Source organism: Lingula anatina, chromosome 9 (genome assembly GCF_051362555.1).
Source record: "Lingula anatina isolate TDL-2025a chromosome 9, LinAna3.0, whole genome shotgun sequence".
NCBI classification, from domain to species: Eukaryota; Metazoa; Brachiopoda; class Lingulata; order Lingulida; family Lingulidae; genus Lingula; species Lingula anatina.
Genome location: NC_141775.1, coordinates 19255385 through 19276140, shown reverse-complemented (window position 1 = coordinate 19276140; position 20756 = coordinate 19255385). Strand labels below are relative to the sequence as shown.

The following is a 20756-nucleotide window of genomic DNA, read 5'->3' as shown; positions in this document are numbered from 1 at the left end:
TTCATAGTTTAATAACGATAGGTCTCTAATGAATGGTCTCAATACATTAAAAGGTCACTCGGGGATGCAGAGGCTATCGCGTACCTAATCAGTAATGTTATGTTCATAGTTTAATAATGATAGGTCTCTAATGAATGGTCTCAATACATTAAAAGGTCACTCGGGGATGCAGAGGCTATCGCGTACCTAATCAGTAATGTTATGTTCATAGTTTAATAATGATAGGTCTCTAATGAATGGTCTCAATACATTAAAAGGTCACTCGGGGATGCAGAGGCTATCGCGTACCTAATCAGTAATGTTATGTTCATAGTTTAATAACGATAGGTCTCTAATGAATGGTCTCAATACATTAAAAGGTCACTCGGGGATGCAGAGGCTATCGCGTACCTAATCAGTAATGTTATGTTCATAGTTTAATAATGATAGGTCTCTAATGAATGGTCTCAATACATTAAAAGGTCACTCGGGGATGCAGAGGCTATCGCGTACCTAATCAGTAATGTTATGTTCATAGTTTAATAACGATAGGTCTCTAATGAATGGTCTCAATACATTAAAAGGTCACTCGGGGATGCAGAGGCTATCGCGTACCTAATCAGTAATGTTATGTTCATAGTTTAATAATGATAGGTCTCTAATGAATGGTCTCAATACATTAAAAGGTCACTCGGGGATGCAGAGGCTATCGCGTACCTAATCAGTAATGTTATGTTCATAGTTTAATAACGATAGGTCTCTAATGAATGGTCTCAATACATTAAAAGGTCACTCGGGGATGCAGAGGCTATCGCGTACCTAATCAGTAATGTTATGTTCATAGTTTAATAATGATAGGTCTCTAATGAATGGTCTCAATACATTAAAAGGTCACTCGGGGATGCAGAGGCTATCGCGTACCTAATCAGTAATGTTATGTTCATAGTTTAATAACGATAGGTCTCTAATGAATGGTCTCAATACATTAAAAGGTCACTCGGGGATGCAGAGGCTATCGCGTACCTAATCAGTAATGTTATGTTCATAGTTTAATAATGATAGGTCTCTAATGAATGGTCTCAATACATTAAAAGGTCACTCGGGGATGCAGAGGCTATCGCGTACCTAATCAGTAATGTTATGTTCATAGTTTAATAATGATAGGTCTCTAATGAATGGTCTCAATACATTAAAAGGTCACTCGGGGATGCAGAGGCTATCGCGTACCTAATCAGTAATGTTATGTTCATAGTTTAATAACGATAGGTCTCAATGCTACTGGTAGAACGGGGAGTAGGCCGGGAATACATTAAAAGGTCACTCAGGGATGCAGAGGGTATCACGTACTGGTAGGCCTATATGCTCTTTGTTTGAGAACTGGAAGTGAGAAATATTTCAACATGGGTTCCATGACAAAAACACTGTTTGCTGTCCTCCTCACTGTGACTGCCGTCTACATCGCCACCCTCTACGTGGATGATTTTGATCCCGGTGAGCATGAACGGTCTTTGCAGGTCCTTATCTAAGTCTGATGTACATGTTCATATAGTCTACTGTACTCTACACGGTTGAAATGGGACTGATATTTGTAATCTGTGTGCGTAAACGATTAATGACTTTAGTTAGATCAACTTAGTTTGGTGATGCTGACAAAAACGCAAGTCGTTCATATTTTGTGTACAACTCTCTCTCTCTTTCTCTCTCTCTCTTTCTCTCTCACTCTCCGCGCTAAACAACGTAAACACAACCAGAAAACACATACATTAAGCCGAAAAAAGGAGTGCTAACGCATGAATTTCGTACATGTAGGCCTACCATATCTTTCCTTGTCTTCAAAATCATAACCACAATCTACTTCGTCTGCCCAAGATAAAGCCACATGAAACTTTGCCACTACACATGAATTAAAAAAAAAATACCAGTGCTTTATTAAATTTCCAGATTTGTAACAGAAATCAAAATGATAATAGGCTGATATAAGCATATCGGTTTTATCACAGCCATGGTGAGAGGCAAGAGAGTGCTCATTACCGGGGCGTCCTCTGGAATTGGAGAACAGGTGGCGTATCATTTCGCCAAAATGGGAGCAAACCTTGTTTTGACGGCGCGCAGGGAAAATCTCTTAAAAAAGGTCAGTTGCCGGTATAACTTCTCATTTCGTATCTAAGGCAATGTGTTTTATTAACATTTTATTTGTCTTTACACAAGCTGCTCTATAACTTACAGATTGGGGTTGTTATTTGAATAATCAGTTGGGTGTCATTTACATCTTTCCATAATAACGGTTTCAGGTCATCGCAGAGTGTAAAAAGTTATCTCCGGCACCTGAGTCTAACCATGTGTACACAGTAGCTGATCTGAGAGACATGGAGGAGACAGCTAGGGTTATCAAGGCACACACACACACACACACACACACACACACACGCACACATTGACCTGGGAGACATGGAGGAGACAGCTTGGATTATCAAGGTACACTGTACACACACGCAAAAGGACGTTAAGATCGGGAACCAAGCTAAATTGTTGGCATTATCAATTTCGGCAGTCATCATTGTGTACTGAACGTACTGAATCGTAGGAAGCTTTCACTCACGCGTACGTTTGGCCGGGAATGAGAAAGCATGTGACGCGATGGATAAAACAATGTCCCACGAGTCTGGTACACAAAACGCGACCGCAAAGAACCACCTTGGGCGAGTTACCTTTACCCGCGTACCCATTCCAGATACATTGGTATGGATTTAATCGGTCCTTTCCAAGAGTCTCCGCGAGGCAACAAATATTGTCTAAACTTTGTTTGTCACCTTAGTGGCTGGGCCGAAAGTTTTCCCATTCCCAATAAAACATCCGAATCAGTACAAGCCGCGCTGGCTACGGAATTTTTTCCACGACACGGAGTGCCCGAAATTATAATATCGGACAGAGGCAGTGAATTTAGCGCGCACGAATTTCGCTCATATTTGCAAGGCCTGGGAATAGATCACAGGAGAACCACGAGTTTTAATCCGCGGTGTAACGGGAAAGTAGAAATATTCAATAAAACACTCAAGGGCTTGATAACCAGAGTTGTAAATAACAACACGAGAGCATGGGAGGAAAACATCGCGAACGCGCTTTTTGCTTATGGAACCAGCGTATCGGTAGCCACAAATTTTACCCCATTCTTCCTAGTGTACGGAAGAAGACCGCGAATGCCGCTGTCGGCAACCTTTAACGTGTCTAATGACCCCCTCGCGCTAAAAGGCCGTTGAAGTGACTTATCAGACGCCCTGATCACCGCGCGCGACAATTTACAAGCAGGCCGATTAGAAAAGACGGTATGACGCAAAGGCAAACGCGAACAAGATTGGGGTGGGTGATAGTGTGATCATATATGCACCTGATAATATTACATTTGGATCAAAGTGGGACCCCCAATGGACAGTGACGCGCCGAAGAAATAACCTATTCTGGCTAATTAACCAACAGACCGGTAAGACCAGAGTAGTTAATAGAGATAAGATCCGATTAGTTGATAGAGGTGTAGTCTGGGATGGCATAGCGCCGAGGGCCAGACGTCCGAGGGTGTTAAAAAGAACTCCAAACGCAAGGCAGGGGCAGTTAGCAGCTGAGGACAGAGTTGCTGACCAAGTAGCCAGACCTGCGAAGGGCCAGGTAGGTGATACGGTAAGTGTTTCCGACAACTCAGACACTGACAACTCAGACACTGAATCAGTTCACAAGTGGGAAGCTCCAGTAGCATCAAAGCGAAACACAGTGCCTACACACTCACAACACCAGGTACAGGAAAAGGCGCATACAGGCAGCCACCGTACCCCAACATTCACACTTCACTAGACACAGAAAAAGATGCATGCAAACAGCAGAGGACTTGGTTCACGAGCAACCAAAGAAGAAAGCCTGTCGCGAGGAAGCGACAGAGCAAAAAGGCAATACCTGCCACGAGGAAGCGGCAGAGGAAATGGAGGACGGTTCTGTAGACCATGAGGATGTGGCACAGGCTGTAGACCACGAGGATGTGGCAAAGGAAGTGGAGATGGAAGTTTCCCACTAGGTAAGTTAGCAGGTACATGTAGGTTCCTACTAACTTTGTTAATCTTTTTGTTCTCATCGGGAGTTCACGGGGAGTTCACGAAGTTAACGGACGGAGTCCTCCTTATGGAACGGCAGCCATTGAAAGTCATGAAGGCTCAGTGGACTGTCCTAGTGACTATTGAAAAACCCCAATGGGACAATGTCACTATTAGAGGTAAGTTTGTAGATATAATGAAAGAAGTGAATTGGGCAAAAAGGGACAATTTCGTTACGGTTAACGAAGGATAGCAATGGAGACAGAGGTTGGAGGGTAGTCTAAATCTCTTTCATTATCTAGAGTATGCCCAGCAAACTTTCTTTAGCCTATGGAAAGGGTCCGGGAAGAAAAGGGCCCGTCTTCCAGGTCTAAAAGGTGTCTTTTTCATTTTGTGGGGACAACAAATATGATCTTTTATACTAGTTTCCTTTATCATTATGATCTTAGGTGGATTTTCTGCTGGAGGACCAATGTCCAATCAGCGCACAAAGTTAATGAAGTCTATTTACGTAATTAGGTCATTGGAAGCGTCTCTTGATCCACGTGCGCTCCCGACAATTGGTAGATGGGTTATATGGGTCCTGAACAATGTGAACGCTGTGAATTACAGTATTGTCAAATGTACGGGACGGCGTCTGAATAAAGTGGAATTGGATACCAATCTTATTCTTTTTTTATAAATATAATATAATATTCATGGAAACAAGCGTGACGAATTTTGCGACCTTAACGAAAGCACGGACAGTGAGGACAGTGTCAATTAACAGTGAGAATTAAAAGTGTGTACAACTGCAAAATATCTCTAGAATTGCAACAAACGATTGGCTAAATATTAAAAAAACGTTATTGTTTTTTTCTAAGTTTACGGAAAACAAACTCGGAGGGCTGGACATACTGATTTTGAACCATGCCATACTCCCTAACGTTCAGCCGTGGCTGGGGACAGGGGACAACTTCACGAGACTGACCACCAGTATGGACGTTAACTTCCGGTCATATGTTCACCTGGCGTCCCATGCACTACCTCTGTTAACCAAGAGTTGTGGTCACATTTCTGTGGTCTCCTCTACTGCGGGTGGGTAGGTCGTATGCTTGTCAATCACTTCAAACAAAAAAGTTTCAAATAACAAGAGAATTTTAAAAAGTTCAATTCCATAAAATGCACTAGCAGAATACTGTTTCAGAGAGGTTGAATGTGTTGCTGTGGTATTGAAGACGCGTCAGAAGTGGTCAGTTTGACACGAGCTGTAGTCCATTCTCCACAACTTTGTACAGTCCAATAAAATAACCCCAAAACTCCAAATAACCCTAACCTGTACTAATCATATGGGACCCTGGACTTCCATTCCTAGGACTACCATTCCTGTCACACCGCTAACCCTAACCTGTACTAATCATATGTGAACCTGGACTTCCATTCCTAGGACTACCATTCCTGTCACAACGCTAACCCTAACCTGTACTAATCATATGGGAGCCCGGTCTTCCATTCCTGTCACACATGTTCAAACGTTTACTGTCACGTGTTTCAAACTCCATCATTTTATTTTCCTACAATTCTGTCAATCTAATCTAACTAATATTATATATTTATAATTATATGAATATATTTATAAAATAATATATTTGAAAATAGCACGACTATACTTGTATTAGTTTTATGGTACCTATAGCCCAGTGGGCGTATGTCATAGCAATGAACATAATAAGACTTGAACTATTTCCTTTTGATGACTGAAGATGTCACTACAGTATCTGTACTAATTTAGACCACGCTGTTATTTCAGGAGTTACCGCCACTCCATATACAGCCGTTTACACCGCCACTAAGTACGCTCTCCAGGGGTTCTTTGGCGTCCTCAGGCAGGAACTGGCTCTCTTTAACTCTGGGGTGTCTGTTACCTTGTGTATGGTAGGAGCTACACGTAAGTACAAGTAAAGTTATGTAATTTTTGATAGTCCAGCGTGATTTGAATTTGTTAATGTTATCGTATTTATTATTGTAATTTTCATTTCACACGTACAAAGTGCCTATTTACCAGTGCTTGCATGTAATTGGAATGCTGGCGGTACCAAAGAATGTTGATAAAATTATAATAATGACACTAATTTTATTTTATTGCTAAATTTCCAGTTTGTTTTGAAGTTGTACAAAATATGCAGATAGGATTACAATATTATATACGTACCTGTATGGTAAAAAAGGGTTTAAAATGGAAATAAACCCATGTCAGAACAGTGCTGTCTTGTTTACATTTTGGCATTTTCAAGGTGTGACTTTGAAGTTCCATTGGCCTGAAGACCTTTGCTGGTCACGTTTTCTGAATGTCCATGTTACTAATATTTTATTATTAAAAATTGATGGTCATTATGCTGTTAAACATTATGTAATGTTGCATCAAAATTTGAAGAAACCCCTATTTTTGGCACTGCTCCCATTTTTCACATTTCCTGAGATTCAATTCTTAGGCATATTAACAGTCTCATTATTGAACTAATAAGATACGTAAAAGTGTTTCTTGCATCTTTATAATTTTGTTAGTTGATTGTGTAAAAATGATGATAAACTTGTTATCGTGTATTGTGTTATAAAAGGTCAGAAATGGAAAAAAACTCATATCATTGCAGTTTGTCAGATTTAATCATTCACTATGTTCAGAAAATCAGAATGGAGGAAATTGGACATTTAACACTGCTCTATTGATATTTTTCCCATCTCATCAATTTTCTTAGTTGATCATATAAAAATGTCAGTAAATTGTTAATTTTGTTTTATGTTAAAAAACTGTAAAAAATGAAAAAAAAAAAAAACATTTCAGAACAATGCTGTCTTGTTTACATTTTGGCATTTTCAAGGTGTGACTTTGAAGACCTTTGCTAGTCACATTTTCTAAATATTCATGATACTAATATTTTATTATTAAAAATTGATGGTCATTATGCTGTTAAACATTATGTAATGTTGCATCAAAATTTGAAGAAACCCCTATTTTTGGCACTGCTCCCATGATGACCATTTAAGGAAACCATGTCACTTACTGTTCTCAAACTTACAGGAAAGAAATATGGGACTAAAATACAGCTTCATTAGGCAATGCAGTCTGTTTGGTAATTTTTTTCTGGCAGTTAATTTTTTTTTTTTTTTTTTTTTTTTTTTTTTTTTGTGAAAATTTAATTTTTCACATATTGGCATTTTCAAGGTGTGACTTAGAATCTCCACGGGCTTGAAGACCCATGCTAGTCACATTTTCTGAAAATCCATGATACGCATATTTTATTATTAAAAATTGATGGTCATTATGCTGTTAAACCTTATGTTATGTTGCATTAAAATAGAAGAAAACACAATCTTGGGTGCTGCTGCCATGATGACCATTATGGAAAAACCATGTTACTTATGATTGTAAAACTTTCAAAAAAGAAACGCAGGACTAAAATGCAGCCTGAGTTGGAAAAGCAGTCTTATTGGCTTCTTTTTCCGGAAGTTATGCATTTTAGTAAAATATTCATTTTAGTACCCTCTACCAGGGTGAGTGATGGATTTTTTGCAGATGTTCACAGATGTGTCTCTGGCTGGCTGGATGGTCATTTTCAGCTGAACCCACCCTGTTGAGGAATCACATGTGGGAGCAATTATCTCTGCCCTCGCGCCAAAGGCTTTGTACTTGCTCTGCATGAGCTTCGATTCACAACCATGTGATAACTGCTCGTTACACAACCAGGCTTTTTTATCTGTCACAGAAGAGCAAGTGATTGAAGTCAGAGAAATTAACTGTCTTGATTGCTGTCACACAGACTTAGACTGGACCTGCTAAGTGGCAGTGCCTGAGCAGTTATGCAAACGATTATTAGCCATGTAATCAGCCTTGAGATTCCTCAACAGGGTGAGTTCGACTGTGAGTGACTATCTGTCTAGCTTGAGACATATCTGTGAGTATCTGTAAAAGAATCTATCACTCGCCCTGGTAGAGGGTACATTTTTAGCGTGTTGGCATATTCACTGTGGGACTCAGAGCTCCCATGGATATGAAGCCATATGGTAATCAAATTTTCTACATGTCCAATTGGTGATAATTATTCTGTAATTTATAATGTAATGTTACATCCAAATTGACAAAAATCTTTTTGCACTGTTACTACAAACATTATGAAAAAAAACTGTGTAACTTATTATTTTTAACTTACAAGTATGATTTTTAGGATTGGCACGCAGTTCAAATTAGAAAGCCAGCTCATTTATTTTTGAAGTTATGGAATATTGTGTGAAATTTTCATTTTTCTCATTCTGACATTTTCAAAGTGTGAACTTGAACTCCCATTGGCCTGAAGCCCTATGCTTGGTAGACATTTTACTTACATTGGTATTACCTGTTGACCAGAATTAAAATTTCATGTTGAATTTGCAGTTAGTATAATGTATTTTTGCATCAAAAATGACAGTAGCCAATTTTTTGCATTGTTATTTTCTGTTTTTTGTCTGTACATTTGACAGCTTTGCTGCCTTGTCTCTTAGTTTGCTATATTTTTGGCATCAAATTTTAATGAGAGAGAGAGGTAGGATGTTTAAGTATTATTCAATGAAATGAGTGAAACATTTCCCTTCCACCGTGTGTTTCAGACTGCCCGTTATTTCTGCACTGGCTGTATTGATGATGAGGACGCATTCAGACACTATGCCCTCAGTGTTCCTCTCTACACTCACTTCACCTCCCCCATTAGGAGATATGCTGATGTCATTGTGCACAGGTTGCTTGGTGCCTGTCTGGGTAAGTGTTCTATGTCATACCACACAGATTGCTGGATGCCTGTATGGGTAAATTTTCTATTCTCATACCACACAGACTGCTGGGTGTCTTTCTGGGTAAGTGTTCTATGTCATACCACACAGACTGCTGGATGCCTGTATGGGTACGTTTTCTATTCTCATACCACACAGACTGCTGGGTGTCTTTCTGGGTAAGTGTTCTATTCTCATACCACACACACTGCTGGATGTCTTTCTGGGTAAGTGTTTTATGTCATACCACACACACTGCTGGATGTCTTTCTGGGTAAGTGTTCTATGTCATACCACACACACTGCTGGATGTCTTTCTGGGTAAGTGTTCTATGTCATACCACACACACTGCTGGATGCCTGTATGGGTAAGTGTTTTATGTCATACCACACAGACTGCTGGGTGTCTCTCTGGGTAAGTGTTCTATGTAATACCACACAAACTGCTGGGTGTCTTTCTGGGTAAGTGTTCTATGTCATACCACACAGACTGCTGGATGCCTGTCTGGGTACGGCCGTAAGTGTTCTATGTCATAGCACACAGACTGCTGGGTGTCTTTCTGGGTAAGTGTTCTATGTCATAGCACACAGACTGCTGGGTGCCTGTCTGGGTAAGTGTTCTATGTCATACCACACAGACTGCTGGGTGTCTTTCTGGGTAAGTGTTCTATGTCATACCACACAGAGTGCTGGATGCCTGTCTGGGTAAGTGTTCTACAGTATGTCATTCCACACAGACTGCTGGGTGTCTTTCTGGGTAAGTGTTCTATGTCATACCACACAGACTGCTGGGGGTCATTTTATATTTTACAGCTTACTTATCATGTTAAACCAGTACCTTTTTATCACCAGAACACTCATAATTCCAGGCTACTGTGACCCTCCCAGTAAGTCCAAGGAGTCCATACAGAGACAGGCAGAACACTGCGATGACAGGAAGAATGCTTCCAAACAGGTCCAGGAAATCAGCAGTGACATGTTCTTTGCCATATATGTCAAGGTGAAAATAGCCAGCTTATCTTATACTGGAATTGAAAAATATGTTCTGTTTAGTGTATATTAGGTATCATTATTCCAAGGGTATTTTGCCAGTTGTCCTCTTACGCAGGCAATGGCGAATGAGATTGAAGAAGAACGCCATGGTAAAGTGTTTTTTTTTTTTTTTTTTAGTTTTTTAACACATTTCCACTGTGCAGATGTACTTTGTCAAATATCATTTTCTAGGGATAGGACGTATCTCAGAAATGGAGTAAAATTCAGGAGTGTGGCCCTCTGGAGGAAAAAAGGATAGGAAATATCTGACTTTGTCATACCTTATGTCTTCCAGGAATGTGGTCCACTAGAGGAACAAGGGATGGTGATGGGAATTCTGGACAAGGATTTTGATGTTTTGGTGCTAAAGCTTGGAGTGGTGAAGAGAGTGTACTGTGATGTGAGTATAGAAAGTGGAGGGGTCTGGGTACTTTGTACATGGTTGTTTACAAGGGTGGGGGAAGCCCTTTCTGGTTCTACTTAAAGCATGGGTCGTCTTGAAGAGGGTCAGAATTTTGTTTTGTTTTGTTTTTTTGTTTAAGAAAGTCAAAAATGGAGGATGGATCACCAAAGATAATTTGGTAGACTGTCAGAAAATGTCTCGATCCACCCTTGATGTATATTTAGGGTGCATTCCCAGAGATTTATATTTAGATCGACCTAACTCCCTGGGGGTTCACGCTAAATTGCAGTCAGCCGAGCGCGCATCTTAGTTGGTTACCCTCTTACAGCTTTCAGTAGGCGGACAGACGCTTAAGCCGGCAAAGCTGACAGTAATCTAGTGAGACTCCCCACAGGGATAGATCGATCTAAAATCTATGGGAATGGGGTCTTAGTGTTTTTCTTCGCTAACTTTTTTAGCCATTTTAAATTATGTAAATGCATAATATATTGTTGTCCTTTTCAGAGATTTTAGTTCTGTAGCATCATTTACGTAAAAGTTTAGCAAATTTTTGATGGAATTCTCCTATTGAACAGTTTCTTTGCTGATGTGCAAACTGTGTACATCTTTTATATTTTATTTATTTTATATATAAAGACCATTGCTCTGTGCATACAGAAACTTCCCCTGAGCAGTTTCTCCTACCAGAAGGTCCGTAAATGTTCCGAGCTGACCCTGGTGTGGGCCCCAGATGATGACCACCCCAGGGAGGTCACCTAGAAAGTGACCATCTTCACTCATGTCCAGTGTATTCTTAAGGCTGATAACCAGCCTCTGAAGTGGAATGTAAGTAATTGTTTTCAGGCCTGTGGGGAGGGAGGGGGGAGGAGGTCATCTGGAATGTTGATCATGAAAATAAAGTAGTTCTCAATAAACAACTTAGGTTGGAAAAAATTGATGACAAAGGTTTCTCAATTGATTCTGGTCCGTTGAAGGCCCAGTATAGCCCAAAAAAATTTCCCCATGAATCCCCCCATGGCAAAGTCTGATTTTCCACAAAAATCCAAAATGGCCGCTATTGAATGGGGTGGGTGGACTTGAAATCCATAACTTGGGAACCCAATGTCACAAAAACATGCTTTAAGTATCAATTCCTACTAAGTGAGGGATCCCCAATCTTTTGCAACTAGTCTCAAGGTCACTGGAGGTCAAGGTCATGACCTTATTACAAAGTCAAGGCATATTTGGAGAAAAAAAACCCATAATGTCTATATGACAGTTTCCCAATGTCACAGAAACATGTTTTAAGTATCAACGCCTACGAAGTGAGGGATCCCCAATCTTTTGCAACTAGTCTCAAGGTCACCGGAGGTCAAGGTCATGACCTTATTACAAGGTCAAGGCATTTTTGGAGCAAAAAAACCCCTTAATGTCTATATGACAGTTTCCCAGTGTCATAGAAACATGTTATAAGAAACAATACCAAGCAAGTGGGACACTGCCAAACACTTGCAACTAATTTCAAGGTCAGCAGAGGCCAATATTATTAAAAAATGTCAAGGTCATGGTATTTTCCAAGTGAATGATATCATATTATCTGTATCTTGGTAACCGTATGTCACTAAATCATGCATGTTTAATGTATCAATTCCTTCTAAATGAGAAGTAAACAATCAATTGCAACTAATTTAAAGGTCACCAGAGATTAAGTTTTTGACCTCTAATTACAAGGTCATGAGGTTTTCAAGCAAAATTCCATACTTTCTCAATTACCAAATGTGTCAGAAACGCGTTTAGCGTGCCAATTAATGCCTTTTAAATGGGGCCCTCTTTATCATTTGCAACTATTTCCAAAATCTAGGAGGTACAGGCTTGACCTTATTGCAAGGTCATCATGAAATTTAATGAAAATTTGATTCTAGGGTGTGCTAAATACAACACATAAGATTGTTTAAGAGCAAAATATGCATCTCCATTTTTTTATGACAAATGTTACATTTTATAGAGCGACCTGAGCCCATTGTGGTTTGATGTAAATACTTTTAACTTTTAATACAGGTGCTACAGGCAGAAGCTCTCTTCTTGTCTGCCCAATGATTGACCTAAAGCCTTCTTGTCCCACCTTTTTATGTATGATCTACTTTGGAGTATCTGTGTGCCATTGTAGAGAGGAGATAGTGGATAAAGCATATTTATTTGTCCATTTAATCAGTATCTGTATTTGGTTGCTTTTATGACAACCAAAGGCCAGCCATTACTGAATTGCCAATGGTAAAGTGTGTTGATTCTTAATGGTCGATTCAAACCTTTAGCTCCATCATGGATGGGTGAGGTCTAAAAGCTATACCCTCTCCCAAGCCTACTGAGCATGCTGACACAAGTCTGTACTTGGGTTAATTGGGTAATTTTAATGTGCTGAGTGGGAAATTAATAAGTTTTTTTGTGTGAAGACAAACTTGTAGATGGTGCACTTTGAGTGTCATTTCAGCATCTTTTTCCTAAATATCCCAATTCTTGGTCCTGCAGTGGGATTCTGAAATAAGCAGGTCATTTGCTGGGAAGAACTTGTTCACCGCAAGTGAACACTCTACTAGAAGGTGTAGTATGTTTTGGTCGATAAACTTTAAAGCTGCTATTTCGTGGTGTGCTCATCTGTGTCAAAAGTAGTTACATGTTTTCATATCATGCCAGCTCCTGTCAGATTGGAGAACTAGTACTGAGACATGATTGCAACCTGGAAGTTTTTATCAGGTCTGTTAGGATAGGAAACTGGCTACAGGCTCTCGTCATCATCCTTTGTTTACTTTGCTGCAGCTCAGTTGACAGTCATTGTGTCGAGCTTGCGGTCTCAAATAGGGGGAGGGGGGCTTTTTCTGAAAAAAGTGGACCTTCTACCATGAAATATTTGTGTAATTAGATAAAATTTTATCCAGAACACCACTGGCTACAGGCCTGTATTTGATGGTCAAAGCACCAAGGACAAGGGACGTACAAACGGTTCTAGCTGTGGGCTAGGATCTAACACATATGTAAAGGACTTTGTATCCTTCAGTTTGAAGCTGACCACGTAGAAATAACCTTCTGACAAATATTAAGTAATCAGGTGGTAATAAATGCTTATCGAATGTTGTGCATTAATGCAGACTACCTAATCCACAAGTTGTATTGAAGCAAATAGTCCAACTTATCTGCAGAGGACACATTTGCCTTTTAATCACTGTCCATCATGCAGTCGAATTGCTCCTTAAATTTGTCCAGAAAAATGCATTTCTTCTCTGAAAAGGACTCTTATTGACCCATACCTAACTCTGCTATGCCACATATACATGTAGACCTATTGTTAAAGACCCACAGCTAGCAATTGTGATAAACTTGTGGCTAGTAAGTTTGAAGATTTGAGAGAAGCATTGGAAGTGAATATCTGAGAAATCAACATTTGATATTTCTTTTAAAGCTGGAGAGAAACCCAACTTATTTGTTACGGATGTTCAAATGGTGTAGCAATCTGACTTCTGGGCAAGAAGGTAAATACCATAAAAAGGTGCCATCCCACCTGGTTATATTTCCCCAGGGAAACTGCTTACCTACTTCTGATGTGGTTGTTTCATTCCTTGTAAACTCACCACCGGTTGTATGATTGTTTTTTTTACTGGCAGTTTGTACCCCCAGCCTGTGTTCAATATAAAACGTCCCCATTTCTAATTCCATAATATTTTATCTAAATATATATATACCCAACATGACATAATTCCCCCATTGCAGTAGTATAGAATGCTGTAATAAGATTCTGAATATTCCAATTTTTTACATGTCTTATGTGAGGCTAGAATGGTAATTGTATAACAGGCTGTCTTTGCCCAGTATGAAACAAGTTTATATTTTGTTATTAAGCTTTTAGTTCACTTTTAGTTCCTGTAAAATGTAAAACACACAGCTTTATTTAAACATAGATATAACACATAGGCCCTAGTGATTTTGAAATGGGTACAGTATATCTTTAAGCCTTGTAAACTGAATGCCATTTATTTAAATGAGTACTATGCAGTGGCAGCGATGCCTTTTCTGTAATGAAATATTCTTTAAACAATCACCTGTGTTGTATTTGATAAGTGAAAAATCAATTTTTCTTAAATATTATGACAACCTTGTTATAAGGATATGACCCTGACCTGTGGTGATCTTAGAAATAGTTTCAAATGATCGGCAATATGTCACTTAGTATGAATCAATACTTTAAACATGTTTCTGTGACATTGGCCGGGTTATCCAAATGTAGACATGATGGCATTTTGTCCGAGCTAAAAATGCCATGACCTTGAAAATAAGGTCATAACATTGACCTCTGGTGCCTTGAAAGCAATTGCATATTATTATCAGAACCTCACTTAGTAGGAAATGATATTTAAACATGCTTCTGTGACATCCAATTACAAAGGTTTAGATAATATGGGAATTTTCTGCTTGAAAAATGCAGTGTCCTTGCAGGGTCATGACCTTGACCCCAAATGACTCTGAATAAATTTGCAAAAGATTGGCGGTGCATCATTCAATAATAGTGGATACTAAAATATGTTTTGTGACATTAGGTTACCAATATATGGACAGCACATCATTTTTTTTGCTCACAAAATGTATAGATCTTATGATTAGGTCATGACCTTGACCTCCAGTGACCTTGAAAGTGGTTGCAAAAGATTGGGGATCCCTCACTTAGTAGGAGTTGATACTTAAAACATGTTTCTGTTACATTGGGAAACTGTCATTTGGACATTATGGGGTTTTTTCCTTTAAATTGCCTTGACCTTGTAATAAGGTCATGACCTTGACCTCCAGCGACCTTGAGACTAGTTGCAAAAGATTGGGGATCCCTCACTTAGTAGAAGTTGATACTTAAAACATGTCTCTGTGACATTGGGTTCCCAAGTTGTGGATTTCAAGTCCACCCACCCAATTCAATGGCGACCATTTTGGATTTTTGTGGGGGGATTCATGGGGAAATTTTTTTGGGCTATACTGAGCCTTCAACGGACCAGAATCAGTTGAGAAACCTTTGTCACCAATTTTTTCCAACCTCAATGGGGAAAATATGCTCGTTTACTGGGGAGGGGGTAGATGTCAAATAAAAAGTGCATAGGAAGTATCAGTTATTTTCTGAAACCGTGGATGGATGCGTGGCCCTGGGGGGGGGGGGGGGGGGCTCATCCAGAATGGTTTTAAGTTATTTATATCTCCTAACTCTCAAGGGGGAGGGGGGGGGGGTAAGTCAGAAAGTGGGTAGGAAGAATCAATATCTATAATATACCATATCTTTAATTCTGTATGGTGGGTGTCAGCTCACTCAGATTTTAGACTTTGGATATAATGTAACTCCAAATCCTTGTGCAGGGAGTTGTGCCCAGGGAGTTTGGTTAGCAATTCCTCAGGTATAGTACAACATGCACTGCACCGTTTGAGATACTTGTCAAATTGATATAATAGGTCAATTATTGCAACTGATTACCATTTATGCAATATACAACTGTGATTATGTATAAAGTTTGCATTGTTACAATTATTAAGATAAAATAGATTCAATGTTACCAATATAAGCAAATTAAGTAGCCGAACACTCTGTAACCATGCTAACGATTTTGGTGTTCTCTTTCCAGGCCACAGTCCATAGACCAGTGGAGACCATTTAGAAGATCCACAGCTTCCAATGAGATGACATATTCTTTTATTTCACTTACAAGAGAGATGTGAAAAATGGCGATTCCCTTTGCAATTGAGGGATATTTTGAAAAATTTTACCAAATTTGAGAACATTTTAGTCAAGGTGTGAAACAGTTACAGGACTGAGACAGCAGATGCATTTTTCCAGCTTAGGCAACCATTCTAATTATTAAGAAGGCATTTTCCAGTATATTATTGTAAAACCAAATCTTAGAAGTTTTTACAATAATCAATATTATGTGTAATCTGGTAAGTATTTTGAAAATCTTACCTAATATCCAGACATTTTACTTTTACTTCTATTCCAACATTTTAATTAAAAACTAGACAATAAAGCTTGCAAATATACAGTCACCAAGAAACAAGGCAGCAAAGCTGTCAAATGTTCAGACATTCTGCAGAAAAAGTGCACAAAATGATGTTTTGGCCAATTTTGATGCACTGTTACATAATAGCATAATCACTCTTAACCTCTTACATAATGCGCTACAGGTAACATGAAAAACTAGCTACTGAGTCAGTTCCATGAGATATAAAAGCCACTGAAAATGCCAATATGTGAATAATGAAGATTTCACAAAAGAAAAAAAAAAACAATTATCACAGTTAATGTAAACTGATCATGCTGATTTTCAAAAGCAACCTGCCTATTTACCAAACAAAGCCACTGAGTAAATTGTAAGTAAAAATTATGGTTTGGCAGTTATTAATCAGAATCAAAGTTGTGACAAACGTACGTAAAGTCAGGCAGGCCAAGGGAGTCCGCACACTCCTCGTGGGCCCACATATTTCATGCACAACATACCATCCACTTTTCATGTGCTTTACTGTTTGACCATGACTCCATGCAAACACATTTATCTTCACTGTCAGCATTTTCTAAATAGTAAAAGTTTTTTCTTTGGATTTTGATTATCAAATGATATTAGTTTGAGGCACTCCCACTCAGGCACTTTCTTAATATAATCTCTTAAGGTTGAACATGGAATGTCAAGTTTTTTCTATATCCATCAGTGGTGGGTCTGTAATGTTGTATGGCATGCTTTATTGTCTCTACATCATACTTTAGGTTTTTTTCTTATACGTTCCTCCACCATCTGAAAATAAAATACAATGTCTTTGAATCAACAATTTAGTTTGGTAATAACACATATAATACAGGGGCGGATCCAGGATTATTTGAAGGGGGGGGGGGGGGGCGCTGATGCAAAACTGAAGCCCTGATTCCCCCCCACTTCCACCCCACCTGGCATGGGGTTTGGGGTCCGAAAATTGTTGGTACTTTAGAGGGCAAACGGTGCAATTTGGTGCGGTTTAGAAATATGATTCAGCTAGTCAAAATACTAATTCAAGCTGGGACCAGAAATCGAAGAGGTGGGGGAGGAACCCCTGACCCCACGTCTAAATCCGCCACTGTAATGTCACCATGTCAATACGACAAAGCTCTTAGAATACCTGTTAAAAAATAAAACATTAAAAAAAACATAAACTTTCATTAGAAAATATGTTTAACAAGAGGTTTTATGTAATGAGGCAAGTCCGCCCAGGAGTGAACTAGCTAAGCCCCGTGCAAAAGTAGCTGACTTGCCTCAATAGAACTTAATGCAAACTTAATGTAAATCAATACTCTGTCGACAAAAAAAAAAGACAGTAAATAGAGTCTGATTTTTTTTACCAGGTAATAAAACTGAGTTTTGACTGACAAGGAATAGAACACTACGTAGTCTTACAGCCCACGATTTTTGTTTTGATAGCGCACTTCCACGTGTAATATAGCGGAGGACGGAATTCAACTTTTCACTTTCGAGATATGGGTGTGTGTGTGCAAATTTGCCCCGAGGGTGGACTAACCCCCCTTCCCCTACGGTGCACGTATACTGCCCGTAATACCCTTATCATACGGCGTCTGAGAGGAGGTAGACGATGACCGTGCGAAATCGTACTGATTTTAGGCCATTTAAATGTAGACATACTTGCCGTAGACCCTAGCTCCGGACGATTTCAAAAAAAAAAAAAAAAAAAAAAAAAGTATGGACAATTTCAGCGCACGGGCCGGTGTAAATGTAAACTATATGTAGGCTTTAATTGTGTTTTAAAAATATCACTAGGTAAAAATGTGAAGGTTCAATCTGGCATTGGACCATCCACATATGCCACGTACAACTGAAGACGAACATCAACTAACCCTTTCACTTACGGTAATTCAGGGACGGATCCAGGATTATTTGAAGAGGAGGGGCACAGATGCCAAGCCACCCCACCCTGCCGTGGGGTTTCGAAGGCCTGCTTTAGGCCCCAAACAATTTTGATACTTAGAGGGTGCACGGTGTCATTCGGTTCTATTCAGAACTGTAATTCAGCAAGTCAACATTCTAATTTCAAGAGGGAAATGTAAGCGCAATTTTTTTCAGAAATCAGGACCCCCGCCCCCCCCCCCAAAAAAAAAAAAAAAAAAAAAAATCTGCCTCTTTCAATTTATGACAAGCGCAATGACGACGGCACAGAGAACGGCACATACAGAGGGAAATAAATATTTTTAATTACTAATTCAAGCCTGTCAAATCTGCTGTCGAAATGCCGTTTGTTATCTTCTGCCCAGCTGCGTATTTCACACACTATTGTATTTATCTCCTGTAAGCTAAAGTTGAATTCCTGTATCTTTTCCACTTCCTTTGGATCTGCACCAAGTGCTAGAACAGAAGCACCGGCGATTTCCCAATTTGTGCAGAATTTCTCCATGTCTTGGATCCCATATTTGGCGGAATGCTGTAAAAAATTCCTGACATTTTTAAGCCGTTGGATGTGTTCGATGAAACCCTGTGTTGTTTGTGGAGGGGTACTTGTCGTGGCATTTGCTTTGGGCCATTTTAGGTTGGCTTTGTCTGGGTGAAGATTTCTTATCAATAACACAAGCAATGTAATGTCAAACGTTTCCACATCTGTATGACCAGAGGCAGGATACAACAGATTCCACTGAGAGTCGAATATGGCCTTTGTTTTCTTGAGTTTCTCAAGTTCCTTTCTCACGCCTTTCTTGCCTAAAAACTGAACCACTGCATTGTTATCACTGATGTCCCCACCGTCAGTGATGCCAGGCCTAACAACATCCTTGAGGAAGAAGGTTTTAATGGCTTTCGTTCCAAGTTCAATAACGAGATAATGCAGCCTTGTAAACCTCTGTTTATGGATCAATGACACATTCGGGCCACTCGCACCTACAAATAGAAAATTCTGATAATGATCAATGCTTTTTGTACAATAATTTTATAGGGAAAGAGAGTGAGTAGTATACTAGTGTGTGTGTGTGTGCGTGCATGCGTGCGTGTTTTTGTGTGTAAAATATACGGCAATCACCCTGCATTATGGGAGAAATATGTAGTCAGTGAAATGTGCTGTCATATGAACAGGGGGTACATGCTAATAACATTATGCTATTTCTTTATATTGAAGATTTGTAAAAAAAAATAAATAAAAGTAAAAATAAGAATAATGAACGCACCTCTAAGCCTAACCCAAGCACTACCAAATACAAAATTACCTGGTTCACTTGTTTGTACTGCCTGTGCACTATCTGTAAAAATAAGGATTTTAAGAATGTGCGCATGATGAACCACAATTAGCAATTGTAATAATATACGTGTAATTTAAGTATGAAGAAACTTATTAATGGATATGTGTTGTGAGCAAAAGGTAATCCGCTGCACATGTATACCTGCCGCACCGCAGGTAAAATGTCAAAATACGACCAGGGCATATTCAGGCCTACCCAACTACCAGACTCGGCACCTAAGGATCCTGAATTAACCGGTATATCGGACTGCAAAACCCGTTTTCAAGGTGTGTGTCAGATCGCATTTCGGAGTATCAGTCGGAACACCGACAGGATGAGCCCACGCTCGACTGTCACCTTGATTGGATAGTAAACGATTGTCGTAAAATTGCTATTTGATTTTAAAACCGGGTGCATAAATTTGAAAGCCACCTAGATGAACCTTAGACCGCCACATTAATCTAATACAATGCAAAAATCCCTATCAAAAGTGGTTAAAACATTTAAACCGAATGTCGTAAAGTCCCCATATACCCCCAAAGAGACAATAAAATAGAGTACTCTAAAGCTAGAGTACAGTTTAAGGTTGTTCAGCCGAGCGTGGATGAGCCCGCAGTCGTGCTACAAAATTTGTTCTGGGGCATGATACTCCGAAATGCGACCTAACACACACCTTGAAAACGGGTAGTGTGGTCCGATATAACGGTTAATTCAAGGATCCTTATGTGCCGAGTCTGGTAGTTGGATAGCCTGATATTAATTTTTGTCATTAAACGCTTTCCAAATATGCTTGGGCATTTGTTTTTAAATCAAAAGTTAAAACAATTCTAGCACTGTACACGGCTGGGTAATAAATCTAATATGCAACAGTTTATATGAAAAATTTTCGCAACACAGAATGGCAATAGTCTTACCCTCACCAAGACTTTGATGCCCATGTAAAACTCGTATTGTTAGCCTGATTAAAATATAAACTGCATGGTGTTGTGGAGAATATTCATATTGTTTTAACGAAGTCGATGGGCGAAAATTACCAATGGTTATAAAGTACAGAAAAATACTGATAAGATGTGTAAAATATCATTTTTCGGGGATTATGAAAATACATTTGACTAAGAATTTACTAAGTTAAGCCTATATTATTTTAATATTTATATGGTTGCATTTAGATTTATGGAACGCCATTCACGCAAAAAATGCAAACGTCAATTCAACAATCTATCGGCACTATTTAACAGCCAAAACC

At 39.2% G+C, this 20756-nt stretch overlaps 4 protein-coding genes across 10 annotated transcripts in view; 2 read left to right on the top strand and 2 right to left on the bottom strand.

Annotated features, from left to right (window-relative positions):
- Positions 1–16584, top strand: part of LOC147760093 (DIS3-like exonuclease 2) — a 145275-nt gene extending 128691 nt beyond the window's left edge. Inside the window, exons 1-5 of one of the 4 annotated variants that reach the window (XM_086995366.1) lie at positions 8017–8823; positions 9704–9834; positions 10162–10266; positions 10906–11094; positions 15897–16584. In XM_086995366.1, coding sequence (XP_086851492.1) covers positions 8640–8823; positions 9704–9834; positions 10162–10266; positions 10906–11028 — 543 coding nt within the window. In that variant the 5' untranslated portion in view covers positions 8017–8639 and the 3' untranslated portion in view covers positions 11029–11094; positions 15897–16584. Of the gene's footprint in view, positions 1–8016; positions 8824–9703; positions 9835–10161; positions 10267–10905; positions 11095–15896 lie in introns of those variants that run through there. The other 3 variants (XM_086995368.1, XM_086995369.1, XM_086995367.1) reach the window with 3 other exon arrangements.
- Positions 1–20756, bottom strand: part of LOC106168600 (uncharacterized) — a 348468-nt gene that overhangs the window by 240970 nt on the left and 86742 nt on the right. The gene's annotated exons all lie outside the window — the stretch shown is intronic.
- LOC147760094 (hydroxysteroid 11-beta-dehydrogenase 1-like protein) lies at positions 1299–6170 on the top strand. Of its 2 annotated transcripts, XM_086995372.1 has the most exons (5): positions 1299–1470; positions 1980–2110; positions 2271–3651; positions 4919–5132; positions 5845–6170. In XM_086995372.1, exons 1-3 carry the CDS (start codon positions 1380–1382, stop codon positions 2415–2417), a joined length of 369 nt encoding a protein of 122 aa, XP_086851498.1. In that variant the 5' UTR covers positions 1299–1379; the 3' UTR covers positions 2418–3651; positions 4919–5132; positions 5845–6170. The 2 variants fall into 2 exon arrangements, with proteins under 2 accessions (XP_086851498.1, XP_086851499.1); XM_086995373.1 differs by having other exon boundaries at positions 1344–1470; positions 1921–2110; positions 2271–5132; positions 5845–6149.
- The window catches only part of LOC147760092 (uncharacterized), a 30358-nt gene continuing 25549 nt past the window's right edge, over positions 15948–20756 (bottom strand). Inside the window, exons 4-6 of one of the 2 annotated variants that reach the window (XM_086995349.1) lie at positions 19460–19531; positions 18505–19175; positions 15948–17057 (exon numbers count right to left, since the gene is read on the bottom strand). In XM_086995349.1, coding sequence (XP_086851475.1) covers positions 17019–17057; positions 18505–19175; positions 19460–19531 — 782 coding nt within the window. In that variant the 3' untranslated portion in view covers positions 15948–17018. The remainder of the gene's footprint in view (positions 17058–18504; positions 19176–19459; positions 19532–20756) is intronic. The other variant, XM_086995350.1, reaches the window with a different exon arrangement.